Here is a 25,337-nt window from a genome sequence, read left to right on the forward strand (position 1 = left end):
AAGACTCTGCAGCGTCTTTGTGTTCTGAAAATATGTAATTAATGAACCAGATCCCCATCTGGTACACCAGATTACAGTGATCTCATTAGCATCACATAACTGGATGATAATCCACTAATATGACAACGTGATGAACGCGTCACTCGGGAGACGAGCGCAGCAGATCACAATCCAAATGACACGTCTCTTCCCAAAACTAAATGAACTGGCTTTTTTAAAAATGTGCGGTTTGATCCCTGCAGAAGTTCGCTCCATATGTGCGGGCTAACGGGATTACGTGATGTGTCCCCCTGGTCCTCACGTTCCAGCCTTTCAGTGTCCGTCCTGCGTGCTCAGAGGCGGTGTAATGGCATTAGGACAATCCCCTGAGCTGCACGGGTTATTTTAAGACCGTTCACCGCACACAATCTAATGTGAGTGACAAGGGAAGGAAACAATGACACAGAGCTGCTGCTGCTGCTGCTGCTGAGGGTTCTGCACAGACCCGGTTACCGTCCGGCTTTCTTTCAGGGGGGGCGGGGGGCAAGGCTGCAGCCTCAACGAGCATATGTCCAAACTAGGGTTGTGTTTGTGCAGGAGACGGATAGAGGGCAGTTATAGAGGAGGCGAGGCACTGAGCCAAGGTGCTGCATGTGAAAACAGTGTCATCTTGGCTCCCCCTCCACAAACCCTGCCCCCCCCCCAAGGGCCATGGGAGGGCGGGGGGAGGCGAGGGAGGTAGAGTTTCGTGCACAGCTCATTGTCCCAGCTGCGCTGCTGCAGCTGCAATAAAATAAAAACTAATTTCACACCACTTTAACAACCCAGCAGGTTCATTTTTGCAGCTGCATCATCTCACGGGGGGAAAAACAGAAACTGGATAGTGTCACTGCACGCTGCGTGATGACGTCAGTGCCAGTGGCGTCATATTTCCACAGGGCACAAACCGAAAATTGACCAACCAAAAAAAAAAGGTATAGGCCTCTGCGTGCCGGTCTGCTGTTGCGTAATGCGCGTGCCGTCGGTAGGTTGGTCGGGAGGCGATAGCGCGAGGGAGGGAGCGGGATGGAGCGGTAGGGGGTGTGTGTGTGTGTGTGTGTGTGTGTGGAGGGGGGCGTTCGTCTGCTCAGTAGCTCCTGGCCGCGGTACAAGGCTGCCGAATCTCTCCGTGCGCTGACAGGACGAGCGCGCTTTAACGCTTAGACACACCCAGCGGCCGCTGGACGCTCAAACCGGGACTAACGCAACGCGTCGACCCGGAGGGGGGGGGAGGGGGGGAGGGGGGGGAGGGGGGGAGGGGGGGGGGGACCATGTGCTGAGCGTCGCATCTGCCGCAGAGGAGCCCCGTCGCAGCGGAGCCCGCACGGACAGAGACCCCGGCAGGTAACGTCACGGCGTGAACAACGGGCGAGGACCGCGCGGGTCCCACCGCGTAGACGTAACGTTGCGCGCCCGCGCGTCGTCACCGCCACCGGCCCGCCTCCGAGGAAACGGTCGCCGACGGGAACGTGCGCAGTTAGCGGCGGTCGCCGACGTCCGGAGCGCCGATTTGTGACGCGCATTGAGAAGCCGCCGCCCGCGTCACGTCGGCCCGGTGCGTCGTTTTGAACGTATCGAATCTCTCAACTTCAAACCGGGCGAGCGGCGTGTACGCTACATTGTGGCGGCGCCGTTGCTAGGTTACAGCTGGCTACTTCGGTATGCGCGGCTTAATGAGCACGGATCGAATGGCTCGTGTGTTTAGACGGAGTTTACGTTAAAAAAAAAAAAGTCGACCGTTGGATTCGGTCCCACGGCTTCTCCCGTTTCACGTCGAACATTTAAATGCACCGGACAAGTGCAAATAACTTTGGTGAAACAGCAACAAGTCGGGTACTATTTTCTCCCCCTGGCCGCCACTGGCAGGTGCGCGGCGTGCTGTGCGTGTTCACCGCGTATTTACGTGCGCAGACAGGGCCGCAGCACATACCGGGGGAGCTGGATTCACCTGTTCCTCATCAGTGTTGGAACGCGGCCACTTAAGGCCGCGGCGACGCGCCTCTCTCACCGTCGGTGCGCGGCCACGAGCCGCTCCAAAATGGGGCGTCTGGGTGAGACGCGCTGCTCAGATTCAGAAGAACAACAACAACAGCAGCAGCAGCCGCACACTGATCCTCTCACGGGGGAGAGAAAGGAAAAGGAATCAAGAGATATTTGAGCTGTCTGAGTTGTGTTTACAGGAGGTGGTTCTTTGAGAGGGAGCGGGTGCGAAGGGAGGGTGATCCGTGCCTCGGTGTTGAGTAAATGGCTTAGTCTAAAGGCTTATCTTGTATCAACACAACAACAACAACAACTTTAAAGTGGCAGGAGGGTTAAACAACACCCTCCCGGGTGACCGCAGTCATGACACACTCGTCCCAACAGGCCGTCCTCCCGGCAAAACAAAGCTTATCTCAAGAGCAACACGAAGCTCAAACGCCCTTTGACCCGACCGGATCCTACGCTGGGTCTCTTTAGCTGTATACATGGTTGAATTATTAATGCAGTTGTGAATATGCAACTAGAGGTACGGAACAATCGGGCCTATAACTTTTTGTTTTATTGACATGCAATTTGTCTGCCTCAGCCCCACTCGACGCGGCGGTGGGTTTTTACGGCGTCCAGCTGCAGCAGAGTGAGAGTCTCTGTGATGAGGTGGAGCGGCGGCGGGATCCCTGCAGCAGGCGGGCTGTTTACGCCTGTAATCACTCGCCGCGCCCGTTATCTCTCCGTGTGTGTGTGTGTGTGTGTTTTTTGGGGGGTTTGTTTTGCGAGTGCCAATTCAAAGTTCTCAGTTGATGTCCCTACGGTTGTTTGCCGATATGTGCAGCGTGTGTGTGTGTGTGTGTGTGTGTGTGTGTGTGGCGGAGTCACGGTGTGAAGGCCTCGCTCTTTCAGGCTGACCCTTGACCTGTGGCGCAGTCGACGATATTGCTCGGCTCAGCGTCTTTTTTTTGGTTTATTTTTCCAAGCTGAACTTCCGCCTTCGGACGGGGATCAAACGCGTCCTCGATGGGTTATGGAGCCTCTTCCCTTCCTTCGGCATGACCCCTGCTGTGTTGGGGGGCGGTGTCCCCAGAGGAGCTTTGACCCCCCCGCCCCCCTTCAACCGGGGGCGAGAGAGGCATCTTTTAACAGAAGTTTGTTTGTGTTGAGAGCTCGACAGCTTTGGGCTTTAAGGCAGAGGAGGCGCCTGGAAAAAGTCCATGATGCATTTTTTTGGGGGGGGTTCATATCTCTCCTTATAGATCTACTTCTTCGTTTGTTTATTTCATTTTATTGCCTGAAGCTATTATTTAAAAGGAGCCGGTGAATCTTGTGGGAGCAGTTTTTCAATCCACATGTTATTTCAAGGTGTGGAATTTTTAACGGTCGCACTGGCGACCTCCACCCACTACTCCAGCATACCAGCCTAACCACACCCGCCCCCCCCCCGCCCCGCCAGCCCCCATCCCACCCACGACTTCACACTGCTTCACAGTCTCCCCCCCCTCTGGAAACAAGTTACACGTCTGCATGGCGAGTTTTAACAGAGGCCACACAGTCCCGTCTCTTTCTCCCCACCTTCAAACCTCGTTCCTCCACCCGCCCGGACGATACTTCTGATCCCGTCTCACTTCCTCCTGCCGCTGTCACCCATTAACTCAACTTGAGGCGCTGCCTTTCAGCTGAGTCACGGGTGACTTTGGCCGCGAACACGTCCCTCCCGGTCATTGGAGAGCACCTCGACATCGGACGCCGCGAGTCCACTCGGGTGTTGGACGCTCAGCCAGGGAGGGCGGCGTTCCGCTGGGTCTTCCCGCCACTTTTCCGCAGTGAAACATCTCAGCCTTTTTTACTGGCCGAAAAAGCTGTGCAGACATTCGCGGTTAAGATAAGGACGTTTCCGTCTGCCTCCGCCACATTCGTGAGAGAATGTTAGCATGCTAATGCTTATGGAATGCCGTTTTAGTCAAAATTAAATAAATGAATAAATACGTAAATACATGAAATATGCATTTGAAATACATTATGAAATAAATAAATGAGGCAATAAATACATAAATATTAAATACATTTAATTATTTCATGGTACTTTTATTTCATAATGCCACTTTTCATTTCCAGAGACTTATTTCATAATTCCGTTTTACATTTCACGTTCTTATATGCAAATCAGGGGGCGTGGCTACATCTAACATTCAGAACAGACAACAGAGCCGTGTGCAAAAGAAGGCTGGCTAAGGGGCGTGAGTGTTGACATAATGGAAGACATCGGTGGGCTCCGAGGTAGCATGCTAGCATTAGCAGATCAAATCGATCAACATGGGTTTTCTGCAGATACCATGAAATAATTAAATGTATTTAATATTTATGTATTTATTGCCCCAATTATTTATTTCATGATGTATTTCAAATGCAAATTTCATGTATTTACGTATTTATTCATTTATTTAATTTTGACTAAAACGGCATTCCATAAATCCTACGCCCTGCGATGGCGAACGCGGTTGCACTGTTGTGTTTGGAAGCCGACGTGAGCGCCTGGCCCAAACCACCTCTGTGCTCAAGCACGGCCTCGCAAGTCTGTCACGCTTCAATGTTTGCAGAACCCGATGGTAGCGAATGCTATTGTGTTGATATCTTTGTTTGAGGAATGCATTTTCTACACGGCCAAAAGAAGCCACACCTCTCAAATGTTGCAGGCAGCTGTTCAAACTTTAGAATTTGCCAGAATGCAACTTCAATCGGGGGGGATTCCTGATGTTATTGCGTATTTCTATTTGACAGTTTTACATATTTGACATGACATCAGTGCTGCACCGGTTGAGTGATCGGTATCACGTGACTCGTGTGACGGTGTCAGCAGCAGTTTGGAGTAATCTTCTGTTCTGCTGGGCGTCGTGCAGCATTTCCTGCCCCCCGGATAAAGAGCGCACTGTGCGGCAAGAGAGTGACGTTGCATCCACACAACACGCGAACCCCTGTGCAAATTAGATGGGGTGTCTCACAGAGGGACGTGTTGTCCGTGTGTTGTCTGGAGAGCATCCGGGTTTTCGACATTCGATGGGCGAGCCGATCTGCCCGCGTTTGTTTTACTTCAATGGAAACATGACGTGGAATTGTCTAAATCCAGTCCAAGAAAAATCTTTCTTTGGGGGGTTTTTAAGACTCGATGGATCCAATGGAAGATTGGATTAAAGCTGACAGCGTTGCAAATACAGTGGCGCCGCATCCTCCCCCCTCCCCCCTCGCTAAACCACATGTCCTAACGTGTTTTTAGGCTCATTAATCTCCGCTGCCTACACACCGCGGGCACGTGCTGGATTATGTTGGATCAAGATGCTACGTTGTGTTTCTCAACCGTTGGGTTGTTTGCCGCCGGCTGCCAGGGGCCTGCAGCACCTGAGCGGGAAAAAAGAAAACTCTCGCGTTTCCTCCCCGCCCCCTCAAATATTCAGTATATTCAATATCCACTGCCCCCCCCCCCACGACTTCTCTCCGTCTCAATTTAGTGCTCCTCGCTCCCTCCCTTCGCCGTGTCCCTCCACCGTCAGCTCCATCACCGGGCCTCCTCCGCCTTTACCTTTCATCTCTGCATTCTTACAGCCGCCCCCCTCACGCCCCCCTCACGCCCCCTATCTTCTGCGTCTTCTTTCAACGCCTGCATGTTTTTTTTTTTTTGTTGAAACAACTCCAGTCACGCAGCGGTAGAAGAACGAGAAGGGAAAAGCAGGGATTCATCAGACTAGGACCCAGAGCAGAAGAGGTGGTGGAGACGAGAAGGAAAAGAAACACTGAGGATATTCTGTGAGCGGTGGACATGCAGATGTTTCACCTCTGGTCGAGCTGCTGGTGGGTGTCACCGCCATGCAGCTCGTAAACAGGTCGACGAAACACCGACCAGTGGAAGACGAGCTCAAGAGAAAGAGATCGTCTTGTTCTAGTCTGCGTTTCCCTCACAGACCTCCTGCGCGGTTGCATTATTTCTTTTTTTCTCCAAACTCGATTACTCACAATTTACCGGAGCACGAAATGTGCACGTGCAGCTGTGAATGAACCCTGGCTGAGTCATCGGCAGCACAATGAATTCTCCCACAGGCGCAGGCTTCTGTTTTCTGAGCCTTCCCTTCTAATGTTTCATCTGGAGTTTCAGCGTGAGCCTCGACGTCCCCCCCCCCCCCCAAGGTTATCTCCCAATGTGAGTCACAGGAAGGGAGCCATGGTAACACGGGAGGCTCATGCAAGTCAGAGGCTCAAATAGTAAAAGAAAAAGGGTTTGATTATTTGACAAGAAGTGCATGTCGGGGCAATGGGGGGGGGGGGGGGGGATGCGACCGGCAGCTGTTTGGCTGCCGATGACTCGTGGGGTTGCGTAATCCTCAAAGGGGGGCCGCGGCCTCTCCGTGTCACTGCGCTCTCTGAGCAGCGTCGCCGCACCACAGCTGTCAGCTCCTGGCGTCCGTGAAGAAGAATCGTCGCTGACGCCCGGAAACTTTGGACCAGAACGAAACTGTTATTCATCCCAAAGAGCGTTTTCATGGCAGGGATTAGTGAGGGCAAGAAACAAAAAGTGGATGTGTCCATCTGCCACCGAATGAAACCATCTGTGACGCCTCTTCTTATGTCTTTTATTACTTTTCATGGTTCACGCAGCTCACAGGGAAAACTCTTGCCTTTTGTGTGTGTGTGATAGGAGAGATGTTAGTTTTATGCAACAAGAAGTAACACAAAGGGATGGAGATAAGTTTAACTTCCTGTTTGTTTCAGGATTGAATTTAAAATTGTATTAATCGTTTTTAAAATTTTAAATGGGTTGTCACCTTCCTACTTGTCGGAGCTCTTACATGTCCACACACCTATCAAAGCACTGAGGTCGTCTAATCAGATGCTCCTCGATGTGCCTGGATCCCGGTTAAAAACCAGAGGTGACCGAGCCTTTTCAGTGGCTGCTCCAAACCTCTGGAATAGTTTACCTATCCATGTAAGAACAGCTCGGACCATTGCAACGTTCAAGTCCCTCCTTAAAACCCACTATTATTCATTGGCTTTTAATTCTAGTTGAGCTTTGATATTTTGACTTTGTTCTTCTCTACTGTCAGTTATTTTGTATTGTACATTGTGCTCTGTCTGTGTTTTATTGTATCGCTGCTTTCCGAGCTTGTTAAGCACTTTGGTCAACTGAGGTTGTTTTTAAATGTGCTATATAAATAAAATTGAACTTGAACTTGAACTTAACGGTGTAGCCCGCATGATACCGTCACCGTAGGAGATGCGAATCGCCAAACGTTTGGACCAACCTTCTCCCTGTAGCTCTCTCATGGCCCAACGGCTAACTAGCTAGCTAACCCTACAACTAATCCACCAACTCACGTTCATAATGTCAATCAAACGAGCCGAGTCATTGTCTCATAAGACGTTTTGCAACCTGAGAAGTTGCCCCCTGCTGGCCAGTGGAGAGAATGCAGCTTTAAGACCCTTGTTGCCGCATGGTGTTCGTACCTAAAAGTTGAGATATTTTAAATTAAATGTTAAAATGAGCTGTTTTTGTCTGTCAACAGCGTCACAGTTGAAGGATGGTGTGACACACGGACACACGGACGGACAGCCAGAGGTCACCACTCAGAGCCAGATCATGGCTCCCATGTCTCTCCTTTTCATGGGCCTCCTCCTCTCCTTCCTCCATCCCACAGATGCCCAGACCGTCATTGGTTCCTCGTCCTCGTTCTCTCTTCTGGACCCGCCCGTAAATTTGTCACCTCCACCTACCAAGCAGAGCGCTAGATTCTGGCCTTCTCTGCCGCCCAAAGGGCGCAGCGACGTGCCCATCAGAGCCGCCGCTCCAGATAGACAGACGACCACCGATGCAGCGCAGCAGGGCAGGAGATCACAGTCCAGCCCTCCTTTTGTATCTGCCCACTCAACGCAGAAGAACCTCAGCAGCGGGCCAGTTTTACCCCACCCAACTGCCTCCAGGCCCAGGACTGATACCGCCAGCTTAGCGATCAGCCGGGCCTCTTTAAAGGGTGACGCTACTGTGAGGAGCTCAACTCCTCCTGTGCCCACTTTGCCGTTCGCCGCCGTCTCTGGGTCCGCGGGCGACGAGCCAGCGGCTGCGTGGAATCCATCGCTCAAAGAATCGGAGGGTGACGATTTGCCGGAGTTGGGATCCGGAAGCGTTCCGACGGCGACGCCCGTGAACGAGGAATCCCCCGCGCCCCCGACGACCGTGTTTGATGAAATGGCTCAGCACCAGCCCCAGGCGCAGACGGCGACGTCCGAAGAGCTCGACGTCGAAACACCGCCGCCGCCGACGGAGCCGCAACTGTCCGGGCTCACGACAGCCGGCAAAACCTCCACGTCGCCACAGACCGAGACCAGAGCGCCACCTCGGGCCGCAGCGTTTACAGGTGAGGAACCAAATATACCGACTCGCAAGAGTCAGGTGCCGTACAGGTCAAATCCTTCACGTGTCACATGTGCCGCTTTCCCACCGTTGTTTAGGTAAACTGACAGAGAGCGCTTCCACCTCCACCTCTACCTCTACCTCTACCTCCACCTCCACCTCTACCACATCAGCCAGACCCGCTGTGAGCGCTGAACGGCCAGCGGGCACCACGACGCAGCGAGCCGCAACCACGTCTACACCCGGTACGCTCGCTGCCACGCGGGAGGCCGCGAGAACCTCCGGCAGGACATCACGTCGCCCAAACAAAAGCGCCCAACCGGGAAGAAGCACGACGGCACCGACGGCCCGGCCAGGTGAGAAGTGGAGATCTCTTCTTTTTTTCTTTTTTTTCAGTGTTTTTCAAGCCTGTCTGATGATTTGAAATGGAATTATTTGTGCAGCTGGAACTTTTTCACTTTCTTCAAAGGAGGAGGAGGATGGGGGGGGCAGAGGGACTTTTCCGTGGAAAGTGGGGCGGTTGTTGTGTGGGGCAGACGCGGCGAGGGAAGAACCTACGGGCAGGAGGTGTGTGTGGGGGGTTAGGGTCTGGGAAGGAGGCAGTTGGGAGGGTAGGTGGGGGGGATTGATGTGGGGGGGGGGGGGGGGGGGGGTGATGGAAGAAAAGGTGCTGGCGTAGAAATGCAGGGAGTTTAATGAAAACCAGATGCACGGAGACGGGATGAAGGGAGGGGAGAAAAAGACGTGGATGGAAAAGGAAAAAGCATGACACACGCGTGAGCGTCTCTTAGAGACCACCAGAATAACACGACAATGACTTTCAAACACTCAGCCTCCCAGGAGCACTTTTAAAAAAAAAGGTTCTTTGGCAGGTCAACTTATTCATCTTGTTAATATCCTGCAGCCAGCGAATACCAGCTGTATTTTCCGAGGATTCACTGGGGCAGACGGACGACGGCGATGTGTGTGCGTACCTTTTTAATACCATCCAGTCCTGAGGCTGACCCACTAAGAGGTGGACCCACTAAGAGGTGGACCCACTAAGAGGTGGACCCACTAAGAGGTGGACCCACTAAGATGTGGACCCACTAAGAGGTTGACCCGCCTCAGGATCACTCTTACACCTCAAAAGTCGGTTCAAAATTGGGTTCAAAAAGGTCTCCTGACTCTGCACCACTGGACCCTACGGAGTATTTTGGACTGTTTTTAAATGATGTCTGGCATGGAATTTTGATAATATCCGTCGGGGTCATAAACACGCGAAGGTGTGTCGTATGAGATGGAAAAGAATGTTTTTCTTTCTTTTTTTGCTCATTGCCCCTTGTGGCCATTTTAAAGCAGCGTGAGCAGGGTGTGCAAAAGAGAAAGCTCAAGGAAAGCAGTAAGTGCATCCAGCTGTGAAACGTGATCAGCACATCTGGAATGTGTCTGGATCTTGCTCCTGTAAGAAGAAGTAAAAAAAAAAAAGGGGGGAGTTTTAGGGAAGGAAGTAAAACATATCTTTATATAAATAAAGGAGTGTGTCTGTGATGTGCGTCCAGCAGCCGCCTGTGTGAGTCTGACATTGAAGAGTGTGTTACAGGAGGGAACCAGGAACTGAAAACACATGTTGGAGTGAGTCATTAGTCCTGTCAGCTTTATGAAAGTCTCCTACACGGTGACGACAGGTTTAACGTCCTCCCGGCAGCCCATCGTGTGCTTCCACCATCCATCCAGTCCAAAAGTTAACAAAACAATTAAAGGAGGATACTCTTTAGCTGCACCTGCTTTATTATGTACCTTTTTAAATACTTTACTTTTCTGCTTTGTTCATCATCGTCAGTTCGCGATGCTCGGCGTGTCCTTTTTCTTGTGCTGTGCGTTTTATCCACACGAGTGATAAATGGCCCCACGATTAACGCTGTTGGGTGTTTCCAAGGTTGTGCGAGTGGATAAGGCGCAGTTGCCTTGAGCAAACTGAAGTGTGTGTGCGGGAGCTCATGAAAGAGAGGCGACGTGTTTTTGGAAAAAAGGTGGATTTTGCATCAGATTTTGTATTAACCTGCAGAAGTGAGAAGCGTAGTTGGGCTATTTGGGTTATTTTACGGTATAATACCGTAAATGTTTTCTATGGTACACTGCCGTAGAATACAGTATGTTACCGTTTAATGGATTACTGTATTTTACCGTAAACTTGAACTAATTTTACTGTGAATTAACTGCAATTTACTAGCAGTCGACTCTAGTAACTTGTTGTATTTACAGTGCCCTTCCGTAATATACGGCATGTTGCCGTATATTGGATTACAGTTTGTTACCATAGGATTACTGTTTTTGTGTTATAAATACCAGAAGTGTACCGTTTACTTATAACCGTATACTTTTGCATTTAATTCCCCACAAATTATAGAAAGATAACCAAACTCATTTCGGTCATAGTGGTTGGAGTTCATTAGATGCCTTTAAGACAAAAATGTTAGACATTTGTAACCAAGAACAAAACATAAAATATGCCACATAAGAAAATGAATCATAGAATTATTAGGAACAAGGTAAACTAACTGCAACAATACGCTATGGAACACTTTCAATTGACCGAAGCAAACGGCTGGCGTCCTTAATCCAGTGCCTCTGTAAAACAAACCAAAATAAAATATTTAGAAACACTGTCATTGGTAAAATATTAAAATTACAAAGATGAGGAAGAAAACAAGATGTAAGGAAAGAGAATGTTAATCATGCCAGGCAAATAACACTTACCAACGTTACTTGGAGAGACGAGGCAATGAGAAACTCCTCCGATGTTGAACGGCACTGACAGGTGTTCTGGATGAACTGAGACTACGCGTCTGATGTCACGTTCAGGAGCAGTCGTTTAGGATAAAAGTGACGGCTGCATGTATAGTGACGTCCTGTAAGTCAAAGACATCGTTGTCTCATGACATCTCATGAGATACTATCTCATTAAGATGACTTACAGGACCTGTTTTTCAGTGGCTGACGTGGGCTTCCATACATTAACCTACAAAAGACGTAGATGGATTGTGATTCACTGCACTTGTATGTGTATTTCCACCACTTCATAAAATATATGTAACATGCAGTTGAATTACGGTATTCTGCTATTATCGTAAATTGACAGCTTTAAGTATTCATGACATTGGCCGTTAATTTACAAGCGAGGGATGGAAATTTAACTGTATGTTACAGTTATTATGACATACTGTAAGATACCGTTAGAAATGCACCGTAAATTTACAGCAATTTGTTAGAGTGTTCATTTAGATGTTGTCTCTCACTCTACAATCTAATCTAATAAATCCAGATAATTGCTACTCAGTTATTCTGAGGAGATTTGCTCTGCACAACGTCCTCTAGAAACTAGAAACTGTGTAATGTTAGAAAAAGATTTATGGCATGATATGTTATAACATGACCTTCAGGACATAATTATCTTCTTCCAATGCTTGAAGTCTTAGCTTGATTATTCAAATGCGTAAACATTCTCGTCACTCTTCAACCTAGTAGCTGTTTTATTATATAAATATGGATATAAAATGTTGTGATTTGTAATCTGTATGTCTGGGGTTTGGATGTTATTTCTATAAGACATCCTTTGGGACACTGATGAGACACATGGAGCTGATTGTTTCAGAAAGGAAAGCGCAAAGGACGTGATTTTATTCAACTGCTGTATTTATATCAAACGTAGAACTGAGGCATGAATGTGTGTGTGTGCAGAGCTGAAGAACTGGAGACTCTGACGATGTGCTACAACCCTCTAGTGGCTCTGAATAGTACTTTGTTTCCTTTCATCCTTAAGCTCTGCCTTTCAGATGAAAATCATTTATAGTGATTATACTAAAAACATTTTGTTTTTTATCTAAAATCTCTGTTTCTCTTTTTGCAGTGAACTCTTCCTTCCTCGCCACCGGAGTCCCCCAAACAGGGTTAAGCCCCACGCATCAGGCCGGGCCTGCTCAGAGTAACCGCTCCATCCTCCTTGGACATCCCCACCAAGCCCCCGCCTCTACGTCCACTCCAGCCCCCCCTCCCGGCGACCTCCCCCCCCCCACCGGTACGCTCCTGTACTGGGGGGACCTGAGCCGGACGCTGGCCTTTGCCTGGGAGCTGCACGTCTACGGCTCGGCGAGTCTCTTCGTCCTCCTGTTCGCCGGAGCGGCCCTCGGCCTCACCCTGTCCCCCGGGGCCGACTGTCCTCACCGGGGGGCTCTGGCGCTCGCCAATGCTCTGCTGTTTGTGGCCGGGGGCCTCAGGGCGGCCCTCTTTCTGATAGACCCCTACGGCACCCGCGAGGTGCTCCCTCGGCCCGCGGTGACGGCCCTCTACAACCTCCCTCTGCACCTGCTGGTGTGGACGCAGGCCGCCCTGGCTCTCCTCGCTCTGAGGGTGGCGGGAGTCAGCGCGTTGCCCCCCCCGCTGGAGCGCCCTCCTCTGGTGGCCGTGTTGGCCGTGCTGCAGTGCACGCTGCTGCTGGCGGTGGATCTGCTCTCGCCGGCCCTGTCCCCCGTGGTGCCCGTCACCCTGCAGGTCCTGTCCCTGTGCTGGGGCCTGGCGCTCTGCCTCGGCTTCCTCTGCCACGTGTTTCCGCGCATACGGCGCCCTTCCGTTCCCCGCCCCGCTGACCCCGAGGAGGCCGGGAGGAAGGCCTGGACGGGACCTGGACGCAGGATGGGGGTGATTCTGGGCAGAGTGCTGGCAGTGTGCGCCGTCCTGGGGTCGCTGTGCTGCGGGCTGCACGTGCACGCCACCTTATGGCTCTATGGAATGCTGGGAAGCTGGACGCGCTTCAACTGGGGATGGTGGCTGGTGCACTTCTGGGCCCGGCTCCTGGAGCTGGCTTGGGGGTTCTCCCTTCTGCTCCTGGGTTCCTGGTTGTTCTGGAGGCCTCACGGTTGCCGTGGGAGGGAGGAAGGCGGACCAGACGGCAGAGCAGCAGGAGACCTGCCGTCCCCTGGACAGTCCACAGGCTCCACCCAGAGACACACCTGCTGGTCCAAGATAGTCCAGAGCTTGAGGGGGAAGCCCTGTCGAAAGTCTGACAGTAACGGGGTGGGAGGAGGAGTTGGGGCAGGAGGAGGAGGAGGAGGAGGACCAGGGGAGGTGCCCAACAACTGGGCTGGGCAGGAGCGTCCCGGCGCGGACATCAGCAAGAGTCTGATCCGGAACCAGAACCAAGAGCCGGCCGGCGCCCAGCCGCGCTGTGTCAAGGACAGCAACCGGAGGCGTAACCATCGGGGCCGCTCGGCAGAACGCGGCGTGTCCGACGGCTCCACGGGCTCCCTGCTGAGGCTGCAGGCGTTGGGCCGGCCCCCGCAGCGGTCCGCGAGCGGCAGTCTGGACCGGGACAGGGACACCTCCCTGTCTCTCTATGACTTCGACCTGCGGCCCCCGTCTCCCATCGACCTGACCCGCAGCATCGACGAGGCCCTCAACAGGGAGCACCTGCTCGGAGGAGGAAGCTTGTTTCATCCCCTGACCCTGAACTCGCAGTCCCCCTCCCCGGGGTCAGGGGTCAACCAGGGCCCTTGGCTGCGCAGGAACAGTGACCCCCAGATGCTCTCTGAGAGCAGCGACGCCCCGACCGAGTCCTCCATGCCACTGGGGGGCAGCATTATCAGCAGCGTCCCCAGCAGGCAGGTGACCGCCCCCCCTACGCCCTCCCACCAGGGTCACAGGTGGGCCGGGAACGAGGCGGGCAGCGTCCCCTCCTCAGTGTCCTGCCCCGTGTCGCTGCGTCCCTCCAGGACGTCGACGGGGAACCTGGGGGAGGACGGCGTGGACGACACGCGGCCGTTCATCACCCCGGACTCGGAGAGGGCGCGGGGGCGGGCCGGGAGGCCGGCGGGGTCACGGAGCTACCTGGAGGTCAGCCGGCATGACGACTCCGCCAGCGTCAGCAGTGAGATTATAGATCTATGAAGCAAACTCAGACGGGACATTAAACACACACATTTACCACAAACTGCTCCTCAACAAGGCGAAGAAAGTAATTGGACCCTGAATGACAGTTGCATTTTGTCTTGTTAAAGGTTCAAACAACTGTGTTTCTGGATCAAATGTGGCAGAACTTCCACCCTGACGGTACAGCTGGGAGACGAACAACGGATACATCTTTCAATCTCTTCCTCTCAAGCGCACACACACTCTTATCTCCCTCTCGAGCAGGAAGCTGTTATCTTTTGAAGGGTCGTGCATTTCAAGTCCTCACGAGTCGTTCGAGGGTCAAACAGGACACGTGGCTCCGAGCTTCTGTAGCTCCCATTTCTATCGTTTCTGTGGAGAAAAAAATAACTGCATATCAACCAAATGTCACTGCTTTCATGGAGTCTCTTTGCTGTCTTCCACATTTGGACGCCCTTCGATGTAAAGACGTGCCATACGTGAGCCGGCTGGGTTCCGTGCTGTGTTGGCGGTTCTATAGAGCCGTTATCTGGGTTAACTCAGCGTCTCAGTGACTCAGCAGCAGATTACTTCTTGTAAGCTGTTAACGCGCTGCTGTGCGTTGCTCCCTTGTTGTGCGTTGGCGGGAAGCCGGTCGAGGAAAGAGGGGAAAATGTCGCCGAGGCTTTTAGCTGAAGCTCCACTTCACAGCGAGGTTGAAGCGCTGGTGACATCCTCTTATTTCTATAAATCAATAGCGATGTATGATCAATGGATTGGAGTCATTAGAGGCATTAAACCAATTGGGGCTGTTTGATATGTTAACTATTGAAATGCTGCACCGCTTTGCACCACATGAGACCGGCTTGATCTCTTATGATGTAACTAACTCAACAAGAGAGCACTTAACTGTACGTTGACTAAAGTATTTTACTACTCAAAAGGAAGATGTCTCAAATATATGATGAATAAGCGACAATGTAAATAAGGTTATTTTTGATGTCCATGAATAAAGGTGTATTTGAACCATCGCTGTAGTTGTTACTGGGACAGAAAACCTGGAGGGACGTTGCTGATGCATTTAATGATTCACTGCAGATCACTATTGATAAAGGAATTACCGCGGTTGGCAGAATCTTTAGTTATTCTTTCTCTATTTTTCTCGCATTAAACGTTTTGGGGGGAAATGGAAAACGCATTTAGCTTCAATAATTAACTCGATGACCCTGAAAGATGTCCCCCCCCCCCCCTCCCAACATCAGAAGGATTTTCATCCGACGTGAGGAATGAAGTGATCTGTAGGACAAAAGGACTCTAATGTCCTCTTGGGTTCGTCTTCTGAATAACGGGAGTGGGTGAAGGTGGTGGCCGCTTCCCTCAGTAGCTCCCAGTGATGTGAAACGCTTGACTTGTGTAACAGTTCCAGTGCGACGGCCTTGTGTTGTTGTCTATATGCAGATCAACCTGTGACATTTCACTGTGTCAGTACTCGCTGTTCCCTCTTTGACTTGGTGAGCAGGGTCGTACCTACAACCCCCCCCCCCGTAGTATTGTCCTCCCATTAGAGCTGAACGTGCCATAGAACATTCCATCGATACGCCCCCCCCCCCCCCCTAAGCTCAGTGTCAGACTCAGTCATTCCTTTTGCTCATTGCACTTTTGTTCTTGTATTTCTTTGCTCCATTTCAATGTCTGGATTTGAATAAAAATGACAAAACGTGGTATTTGTTATGGTTTATTTTCATCACATCAGTTATTAACCGGAGCAGAATTGAATTCTGTGCGTACGCACGTCCTATGTTTCATCCGAACGTGAGGACAAACGTCGTCCTGCAGAAGGTCGGACACGGAGGGATTAATTATCAGTTAGCATACGATAAGGCCTCGTTTGCATATTTCAAACAATAAAGTTCAGAAAAACACTCAATTAAAACATCTAATTGTCTCAATAAGTAATTGGGGAAGTTTCACATGTCTACAGGTCACATTTTTAACCCTTTTAACTGTGTGTCAGTTGCAGTTCAGGACACTGTTCACTGCCTCCAAAAACACGCGTGTGCAACTACAACATTTAGTGCAGGTGCAGGTGATTGGACACAGGTGGAAACAATCAGACAATCACAGGGGATGACAGGACAAGGCAGGAAGTGAAGTTACCCAGGGACACAAGAAGCAGAAACTACAGAATAATACAAAAACGTTGAATTCAGGCAACAAGAGAAAGCTGCGTTTAAGTGACTGTTATCATTTTCCTTGGAGCTCGTTCCTGCGTTGTGAGGACGCGTTGCTCTGTCGACGTGTGTCGTTTCAACTGGTGCTTCATAAGATTCAATCGCTACTCGTTGGTGTGGACAGCTTCTTGGCACCTGCACATCATTTACAACTCACCACTACATTTTTGTCTTTAAATTTCAAACGAGCGAACAGTCCATACTTACATCCAGGAGAGAAAGCTCATTTTATCGGCACTGTCGGCCACGATGTGGCTTATTGCTCATTATTTATAATACGGGTGGATGAAATCCAGCGTTCTGATTGGTTGAGAGTGAGTCACGAGCGGTACATTATTGAGCGATGACATACAGTTCACGTTGACCCGAGCCTTTGTCAGGGGTTTTGGACTGCAGTACCCTGAAGGACCATGTGGGGTCCTCAGTGATCCAGTTTATCCTGTCACGTGTGTGTGGTCTTGATTGTTTTCATTGTGTTCACCTGTGCGTTGTTTTCTAGCCTTTAAGAGGCCACCTGAGTTTCTTTGTGTTTGCTGAGTTTTGGAACTTGCCACCTGGAGATGAGCCATGTGAGAGACTAGAGGCTCTGCCTCTGTTAATCCTTTGTGGTTTTTGAGATCTTTTGTTGCCTCTTTTTTGGGACACCCTTAGTTACCCTGTTAGTTTTCTAGAAATGCTCTTTTCAAGTAAATGGACTGTACTTGTATAGCGCTTTTCTAGTCTTCCAACCACTCAAAGCGCTTTAACACTACATGACATCATTCACCCATTCACACCCATTCATACACTGATGACAGGAGAACCATACACAGTGACACCTGCCATCAGTAACTACCATTCACACACTGTAGTCGCAGCTACAGGAGCAATGGTGGGTTAAGTGTCTTGCCCAAGGACACAACGACATGCAGGTTAGCCGGGCCTGGGATCGAACCCACAACCCTCTGATTGGAGGACGACCGTGCTCCCCACTCACCCACAGTCGCCCTAAGTAAAGAAACCTTTTTTGACTTACTACAAACAACTCGTTCCTCTCTGTCTCTGCACCTGAGTCACCATCACTCGTAGCCCAGTGGTAGGCAATCCGCCTGCTACACGGAGACCCAGGTTCGGATCCCGACGATCCTTATAGCATTCTGTATCGCTGCACACTTAAAGTAACATTTTAGCTTTTAGCTCAGTGGCGATCGCCGAAAAAAGACCGGAAATTCCACAAATGATCGTCTTCACGTAATGCAAGCCTTCACAACCAGACAATTAAGGTGGACGTCATGAGCTATCTGAATGAATGAGATGCCGTTTACAGTACGTACGGGGACTGTTTTTTCTCTAGACTACTGAGATGAGATACACAACGTTTGGTGGCTACAACCACTTTGTGCTGAAAGGCAACTATTCACTAACAACAGCCAGAGTTGTTGAGACGATAAAGTACTGTTGTCTTCAAATATGAAGAAACGCCGGACGGACAGAGGTCATCGCAGATCGAAAGGTTAAAATCAAATGTATTTAATGAAAGAAAGGTGTTGTGATAAAAAGAACATCTCAGCTGAGGATCCACTGGTCTCAGCGACCAACAGGCCCCAGGTCAGTCCTTTGACCGTCCCTAGTGCCCGTCTGTCGCCTCCACCAGCGAACTCCAGAACAATGGTTCCTACAGGTATTTATAACAATGCTTAAAGGTGTGAAAGTTAGTGTCCACTCCTCTGAGAGTGGTCTTCTGGTGAGTTTTAATGTAACTCGGATTTCCAATGACCCATATCCAATATCAGTTGTTGTTCAAGTATTAAATGCATGCATTCCAGTTGATTACATTGCATCATATACAATCATAACTGTACATTGGTATTATATTACAGTTGAAGAATTACAGTGGTTTTACAATATTGTCATTACTTTATTGATTACACCGTTTCAGAATCATGGCTGTATTCTGGTGTACACTATATGCATTTTATTAATTTTAGGAACTGGGTCGTCAGTTTATTTCTAATATCCTACAGTACCTTATTTCTTTATTGACTGGTGTATCATTGCGCCATCAAGGTCCTACGATGTCAGAATATCCAAATCTCCAGGCTTGATGAATCCTAAAGAGACATCGGACCCCCCCTTTGTTGTAGTAATAGTGACAATTGTTCACTGTGAGAGACAAGGGCACCTGAGGGCGATGGTGATGGCGGCGTGGGTACGAAACGACACGAGGCGGAGCGAGAGGCACCGGCCTCCCAGAGAGCCTCCCCGTACCTCGCCGAGCAGCTGAGTCTGAAATGTCCTCAGAGGACCACAAGGGGGCATCAGAGCGTCCTAGTCGGCCCCTACGAGTCGTCTGGGACTCGGCCTGCTCGGGTTCTGTCCCAGGTCGCCTTGTCCAGGTGACCCGGGAGACCCATTATCCAAAAGCTGTGGCCCTCCCTGCAGGGGCGTGTCCAGACATTTTTGATAGGGGTGGCACCAGTGGGGCACTGACGTATGCAGGGGTGGCATGAAGTGTGAGCAGGAGCGCCTGCGCAGACATATACACACACACACACACACACACACACACGAAAATACACACCCACACCCAGGTGTCGGCATAGCATTAATTTACCTTTTTTTTTTGTATCCACTACCCATATCTACTTCACTTACTAACACTGCAAGCAAGAACAGACCTACTAGTCACAACATTCAGGAAAAGGCAACATACAAATGTGATTGAGAACTGGTCAGGTTTGAGAAGGAACTGCAACTCTAAACAAGAGTGCAGTTTACATTCAGTGCCGTGGCCCGCCTCTGACTGGGCATATAGCCAATCAGATTTCAGGGGTGGCCCGTGCCACCCTCGGCCACTCCAGTGCCTCCCTGACTGGTTCCACTTATAAAACCCTTTATTCAATTCCTGGCAGCGAGCTACAAGATCTACAACCATCTGCTTCATCACGTGCACTAATGCACAGGTCCACTGCATTAGTGCTAAATGATTTGTTTTTGCAGTTTAGGAACTTAATTAAATGTCTACTTGTTAGAATTAAAACATGTTATCTTACATCAGTGAGTATCACACGTCTGTAGAAGCGGATAAGCCCTGGTGTGAACGTAATCATGTGACACCACACAACCAACAGCAACACGTCTTTTTTTATCTGTAAAGGGGAACAGGAAAGGTTATTCTGAGAAGCCTTGTGCTTCTTCTCAGTCTCTGGCTGCAGAGTTCTCTAAAGCACAAAGTATGAAAACGGTTTATTTCATTTAATCCTTTTGTTAGATTTCTTTTATTTCACCTTTTTCTTTTTTAAATCAGCGTCACATGAACCGATTCTTTTGTTAAAACATTCAGCTGTGAGGTGTTTGTTGGAGTTTGAGCCTAAAATCCAAAAGGCTGCATTAAAGTCACTGTTGATAAAATACGTCAATGTCACGACTACCAGAACAAACATGATTAAACTAGTTAATGTATGAATTGTTGATCACGGGTCGTTCATACAGGTTCATAAGAAGGTGGTTTATGTGTTTATCATCTTGCACTGGAGTTTATTAAGTGTCACCTCAAGTAGTGACATCATCCTACACTAAGTGTCACGAGGTTTATAATTGTATTTCTATTTATCTGTGATTGCTATTGTATGTTGTACCATTGGCATAGTAGATATGTAGTAAATTTAATTGTTTCCCTCCTTTTTCTCAACATGCATTTACAGATGAGGAACTAAAGAGTTGGTCTCTATTTTCTCCGTTTCGTCTTATGCAAATAAGGTTGATTGTGAAAGAGTCTTAACTGTTTCCTCTTTTGATGTGTTTTAAAGGTTTTGCTGCCATTTTATACCTTCTCTAAATGTGTAGTTGGATGTAGAGTTTTTATTTTTCTATTGCAAATAACAAAGAAGACAACCCAAAAAACAGAATACAAAATGTTTTTCACTTTAATTTACACGTCTCAGGCTGCAGTTCAGTTGTGATGGAAGTGGCGTCCCAGAATGCACCACATCCTCCTGCTGCTGAGTTTTGCTGTTAGAGTCGAATGAGGCTTTGATGCACAAGAAGGAACCTTATGATTGATCAAACAAAATGTCTCTTACTACATTTAAGTCTAATTAAAAGTGGGTGGATCTATTTTGGTCTTTTTCAGCAAGCTTCTGTGATTCACTTCTCTTCATCTCACAGGGTTTTTATATCAGTAGTTGTGAAATGATGGAACATCTTTATGGGTCACTGATTATATTTTAAATAAAATGTCTACTGTAGAATAAAGATTGGATCATAAACAGAAGTTAGAGAAAACCTCACATCTGATATTCTTCTGTGGTCTGTGCATTTCCAAATATCTCTGCATGTTTCACGCCTTTCAAACTGTCTCTTGACACGAAGCGGAATCATTTCTCACAAGCGAGTGTCCGCGTGGACGTGAGGATGGGACACACCTTGTTTGGTGCTTTGGGGCTTTTCTGTGAGTACTTTCTCTGTTTAAATCATAGTTTTCATAGATACAACTTTTTAAATGCCAGAAGTTAATAGTTTCTGTCAGTTTGATGATGTTTCTCACTTTATTTTAGTGCTGAATATTCTCCTCTACTGTGGACACGCTCAAGGTTTCTATACAACTTTCTTTATTTTGATACATTCCCTCAAGACAATTAAACACCTTCTATCACTATTTTGCATTTAATATTTCTGTTCTCTTTAGTTAATTTATGATGAATACAAGAAAGAAGACAATATTCATTCTTTGCATGTTGTGTTTGTTTCTAGATGCTTTGCTGCATATTGAGCCAAACTGGTCCCCGTTATTTACTGGAGAGAAAGTTACCTTCATATGTGACTCAAGGGAAGGAAACGACACTGACTGGAATTACTCATTCAGTAGGAATGATCATTTCTTTACCACCAACAGAACAGAAAATAGATATGAATCATCATCTCTAACTAGAGGAGATAGTGGTGAATATCAGTGTGTTGCTGATCACAAGATCCGTCCTGTTAGAAGAGAAAGTAATAAAGTCTCTCTAAGTGTATCAGGTAAGTGATCAAAGTTTTACCATCACGACAAGTTCATTAAAGCACTTTTAAATTAATGAGACGTGTTGATTTAATAAACCTGTTTGATGAGGTGCTAATGTAATATAATGTGGTGATAATTAATAAATGTTAACTAGTGTGAGAGAAAGTTGACACTGATTGTCAGGGTTGGGTAGGAAAGGCAGGACTCAAACGCAGACTTTAAACAAAAGAGACTTTAATAGTCAAAACTCCAACAAAGTAAAAGGCCAACGGGCAAAAACACACACAGGAACCGGGGGGGAAAAGGCAGGCAGGAACCAGAGACATCCACGACAATAGACAACGACGCGACAAGTAACAAGAGACACAAACGGCTTGAATACACTAGGAAGGTGCAGGTGATTGGACACAGGTGGAAACAATCAGACAATCACAGGGGATGACAGGACAAGGCAGGAAGTGAAGTTACCCAGAGAGACAAGAAGCAGAAAACTACAAAATAAGACAGGAAATAAAACCACACCGTGACACTGATGCTGTTTAATTAGCTGATCTTTGTTTAAAAGGATCAATTATCAGATAATATTGATTCATTCATATAAAACAAAAGAAAGTTAAGACAAACCATCCCATATTTCATTCCTATTGACAAATTATGAGTCAATTAGTTGATTAATTATTCATAACTGAAATGGATCAAACACATCAGCAGAGTGTGGCGCCTCCTTCAGGTGAAATGTTCTCATTACTCAGTGAACCTTTCATTATTTATTACAGGGAGACTGACTTTGACATCTTCTGTCTGCAACTTTATGTTAAATTATAATTATGTAGGAATCATAAATCACTGATATCTTGTATCATTGTTCATTTAATGAAACTGATTTAGTAAAGTAAAGAAGTAACTGTTCCACAGACAGAGATGTGATCCTTGCGTCCTTACTCTTGCGTCCTCCTTGTATGAAGGAGAATCAGTGACTCTTCACTGTCGACATGGAGACCAGAGAAAGGAGAAGAATGCTGACTTCTACAAAGACAAAACACTTATTGAGATGGACACAAACCATCAACACACACATGAAATCACCATTTCTCTGATGTCTGATGGGAGCTCTTACAAGTGCAGATTTAAGGACAAAGAATCTGAAATAGAATATTTGAAATGTGAGATTAGTTACTATGTTTAAAGACATTGTACCCAAACACCTGTTTAACACATGAAGACAGATAAAAAAGATGGAGGACATCAGCAGTGACAGTAATCCACCAAGGACTCATCATAACACGTCTTTATTCTGTCAAACCTCTTTCCAACAGGTGTCCCTCGTCTTGTCCTCACAGTGTCTCCATCATGGACGAGTCCTGGAGACTCAGTGACTCTGACCTGCAGTGTTGAACCTCCGTCTGCAGGATGGAGGTTCTTCTGGTATAAGGCTGTTCCACACCTGCCATACAACTACATCTACACCTATGAGCTTCTAGCTGGTGGCACCACTGGGACTCAACAGGATTCCTACATTCTTCATGGACAGACACACACAGCAGGATATGTGTGCAGAGCTAGAAGAGGAGATCCTGTGTTTTACACTCAGTATAGTGATGTGAAGTTTGTCTGGTCTGGAGGTGAGTTTGTTCAGACTTTTATATTCTTGCACAAGGGAATAAATGTCCTTTGTGTGTTGACATTGTTTGTCCTGTGTGTGTCTCCTAATGATGTGTCTTCAGGTGTGAATCCAGCAGCGTCTCTCACAGTGAGTCCTCACAGACTGCAGCACTTCAGCACAGAGTCACTGTCACTGATCTGTGAGGGAAACTCTACTGAGTGGAGAGTGATGAAGGTTGATGAAGATGGTGACAGGTCACCATGTTCTTACTTGGGAAAAATGACTGGATCCACATGCAACACCGACGCTAGAGCGAGTAGTGGAGTGTACTGGTGTGAGTCTGAAACACAGTCCAGCAATGCAGCCAACATCACTATACACAGTGAGTTTATATTCATTTAAAGGTTTTTATATCTAAAGTATTTACACATCTTATTACAGAGTGCTGACATTTTTAAGGTGACTTCATGATGAGTTTAACTCATTATTTATTTTAACCAAGAATTCAACAATCTTAAGTTTGTTGCAGTATCATTTCTCTGTATTATCCAACACGTCTTTGTGGTTTACTTTCCTCTTTATGACCATTGACATCCACCATTGACTTTAAACCAGGAGGAGCTGTGGAGTTATCTGCTCACTTTGTACCTTTTAGACCAGATGTGGGCAAACGTTTAGGCTCAGGGGCCACATTGACGTTATAGTTTGACAGACGGGTCGGGCAGCACCAGATGCAAACATATCAACCATTAACATAAAAGGCTTTACAGTGTTGATACTCACATTGACTTTTAATGGGAACAGTGCAGTCGATCATCCTTCTTTGCCGCTGCATCAAAGTCTGCTGTTAGTTTTGTTGTCAATTCTCAGAACAGATGTGAGGTGTTCATCACTCACTGTGACCTGTGAGGTGCTTTGTTGGTGTTCATCACTAAAAGTCTGTTCACACACGTAGAGACAAACAACAGCAGCATCTTCTGTGCCGTCTGCTGCATGTTTGGAAACTTGGCTTCATTTAATGAAACATAAAACTCACTCAGTGACGTGTTGATTTAATAAACCTGTTTGATGAAGTGCTGATAAAATATAATGTGGTGATAATTAATATATGTTAACTAGTGTGAGAGAAAGTTACACTGATGCTGTTTAATTAGCTGATCTTTGTTTAAAAGGAAAAATTATTAGATAATATTGATTCATTCATATAAAACAAAAGAAAGTTAAGACAAACCATCCCATATTTTATCCCTATTGACAAATTATGAGTCAATTAGTTGATTAATTATTTATAACTGAAATGGATCAAACACATCAGCAGAGTGTGGCGCCTCCTTCAGGTGAAATGTTCTCATTACTCAGTGAACCTTTTATTATTTATTACAGGGAGACTGACTTTGACATCTTCTTCTGTCTGCAACTTTATGTTAAATTATAATTATGTAGGAAACATAAATCACTGATATCTTGTATCATTGTTCATTTAATGCAACTGATTTAGTAAAGTAAAGAAGTAACTGTTACACAGACAGAGATGTGATCCTTTAACTCTTGCGTCCTCCTTGTATGAAGGAGAATCAGTGACTCTTCACTGTCGACATGGAGACCAGAGAAAGGAGAAGAATGCTGACTTCTACAAAGACAAAACACTTATTGAGATGGACACAAACCATCAACACACACATGAAATCACCATTTCTCTGATGTCTGATGGGAGCTCTTACAAGTGCAGATTTAAGGACAAAGAATCTGAAATAGAATATTTGAAATGTGAGATTAGTTACTATGTTTAAAGACATTGTACCCAAACACCTGTTTAACACATGAAGACAGATAAAAAGATGGAGGACATCAGCAGTGACAGTAATCCACCAAGGACTCATCATAACACGTCTTTATTCTGTCAAACCTCTTTCCAACAGATCCTCGTCCTGTCCTCACAGTGTCTCCATCATGGACGAGTCCTGGAGACTCAGTGACTCTGACCTGCAGTGTTGAACCTCCGTCTGCAGGATGGAGGTTCTTCTGGTATAAGGCTGTTCCACAACTGTCACGCTACTCCTACACCCATGAGCTTCTAGCTGGTGGCACCACTGGGACTGAACAGGATTCCTACATTCTTCATGGACAGACACACACAGCAGGATATAAGTGCAGAGCTGGAAGAGGAGATCCTGTGTCTTACACTCAGTATAGTGATGTGGAGTTTGTCTTGTCTGGAGGTGAGTTTGTTCAGACTTTTATTTTCTTGCACAAGGG

The 25,337-nt window shown here is 47.6% G+C and overlaps 2 protein-coding genes and 1 long non-coding RNA gene across 3 annotated transcripts; all 3 read left to right on the forward strand.

Moving 5' to 3' along the window:
- Positions 1-778: 778 nt before the first annotated feature.
- Positions 779-15,983, forward strand: LOC120829595 (uncharacterized). Its single transcript, XM_078082814.1, has 4 exons — positions 779-1,362; positions 7,539-8,387; positions 8,482-8,739; positions 12,273-15,983. Exons 2-4 carry the CDS (start codon positions 7,613-7,615, stop codon positions 14,303-14,305), a joined length of 3,066 nt encoding a protein of 1,021 aa, XP_077938940.1. The 5' UTR covers positions 779-1,362; positions 7,539-7,612; the 3' UTR covers positions 14,306-15,983.
- Positions 9,040-10,455, forward strand: LOC144383743 (uncharacterized). Its single transcript, XR_013451160.1, has 2 exons — positions 9,040-9,446; positions 9,479-10,455. It is a non-coding gene; the product is annotated as an uncharacterized LOC144383743 (long non-coding RNA).
- Positions 15,984-20,756: 4,773 nt separating the features above from the next.
- Positions 20,757-24,655, forward strand: LOC120828937 (uncharacterized). The gene is made up of 5 exons (XM_078082840.1): positions 20,757-20,926; positions 21,033-21,068; positions 21,229-21,495; positions 22,795-23,100; positions 23,203-24,655. The coding sequence occupies exons 1-5, from the start codon at positions 20,890-20,892 to the stop codon at positions 23,481-23,483; spliced, it is 927 nt and encodes a 308-aa protein (XP_077938966.1). The 5' UTR covers positions 20,757-20,889; the 3' UTR covers positions 23,484-24,655.
- Positions 24,656-25,337: the final 682 nt, after the last annotated feature.

Source organism: Gasterosteus aculeatus, chromosome 2, assembly GCF_964276395.1.
Source record: "Gasterosteus aculeatus chromosome 2, fGasAcu3.hap1.1, whole genome shotgun sequence".
In the NCBI taxonomy this organism is placed as follows: domain Eukaryota; kingdom Metazoa; phylum Chordata; class Actinopteri; order Perciformes; family Gasterosteidae; genus Gasterosteus; species Gasterosteus aculeatus.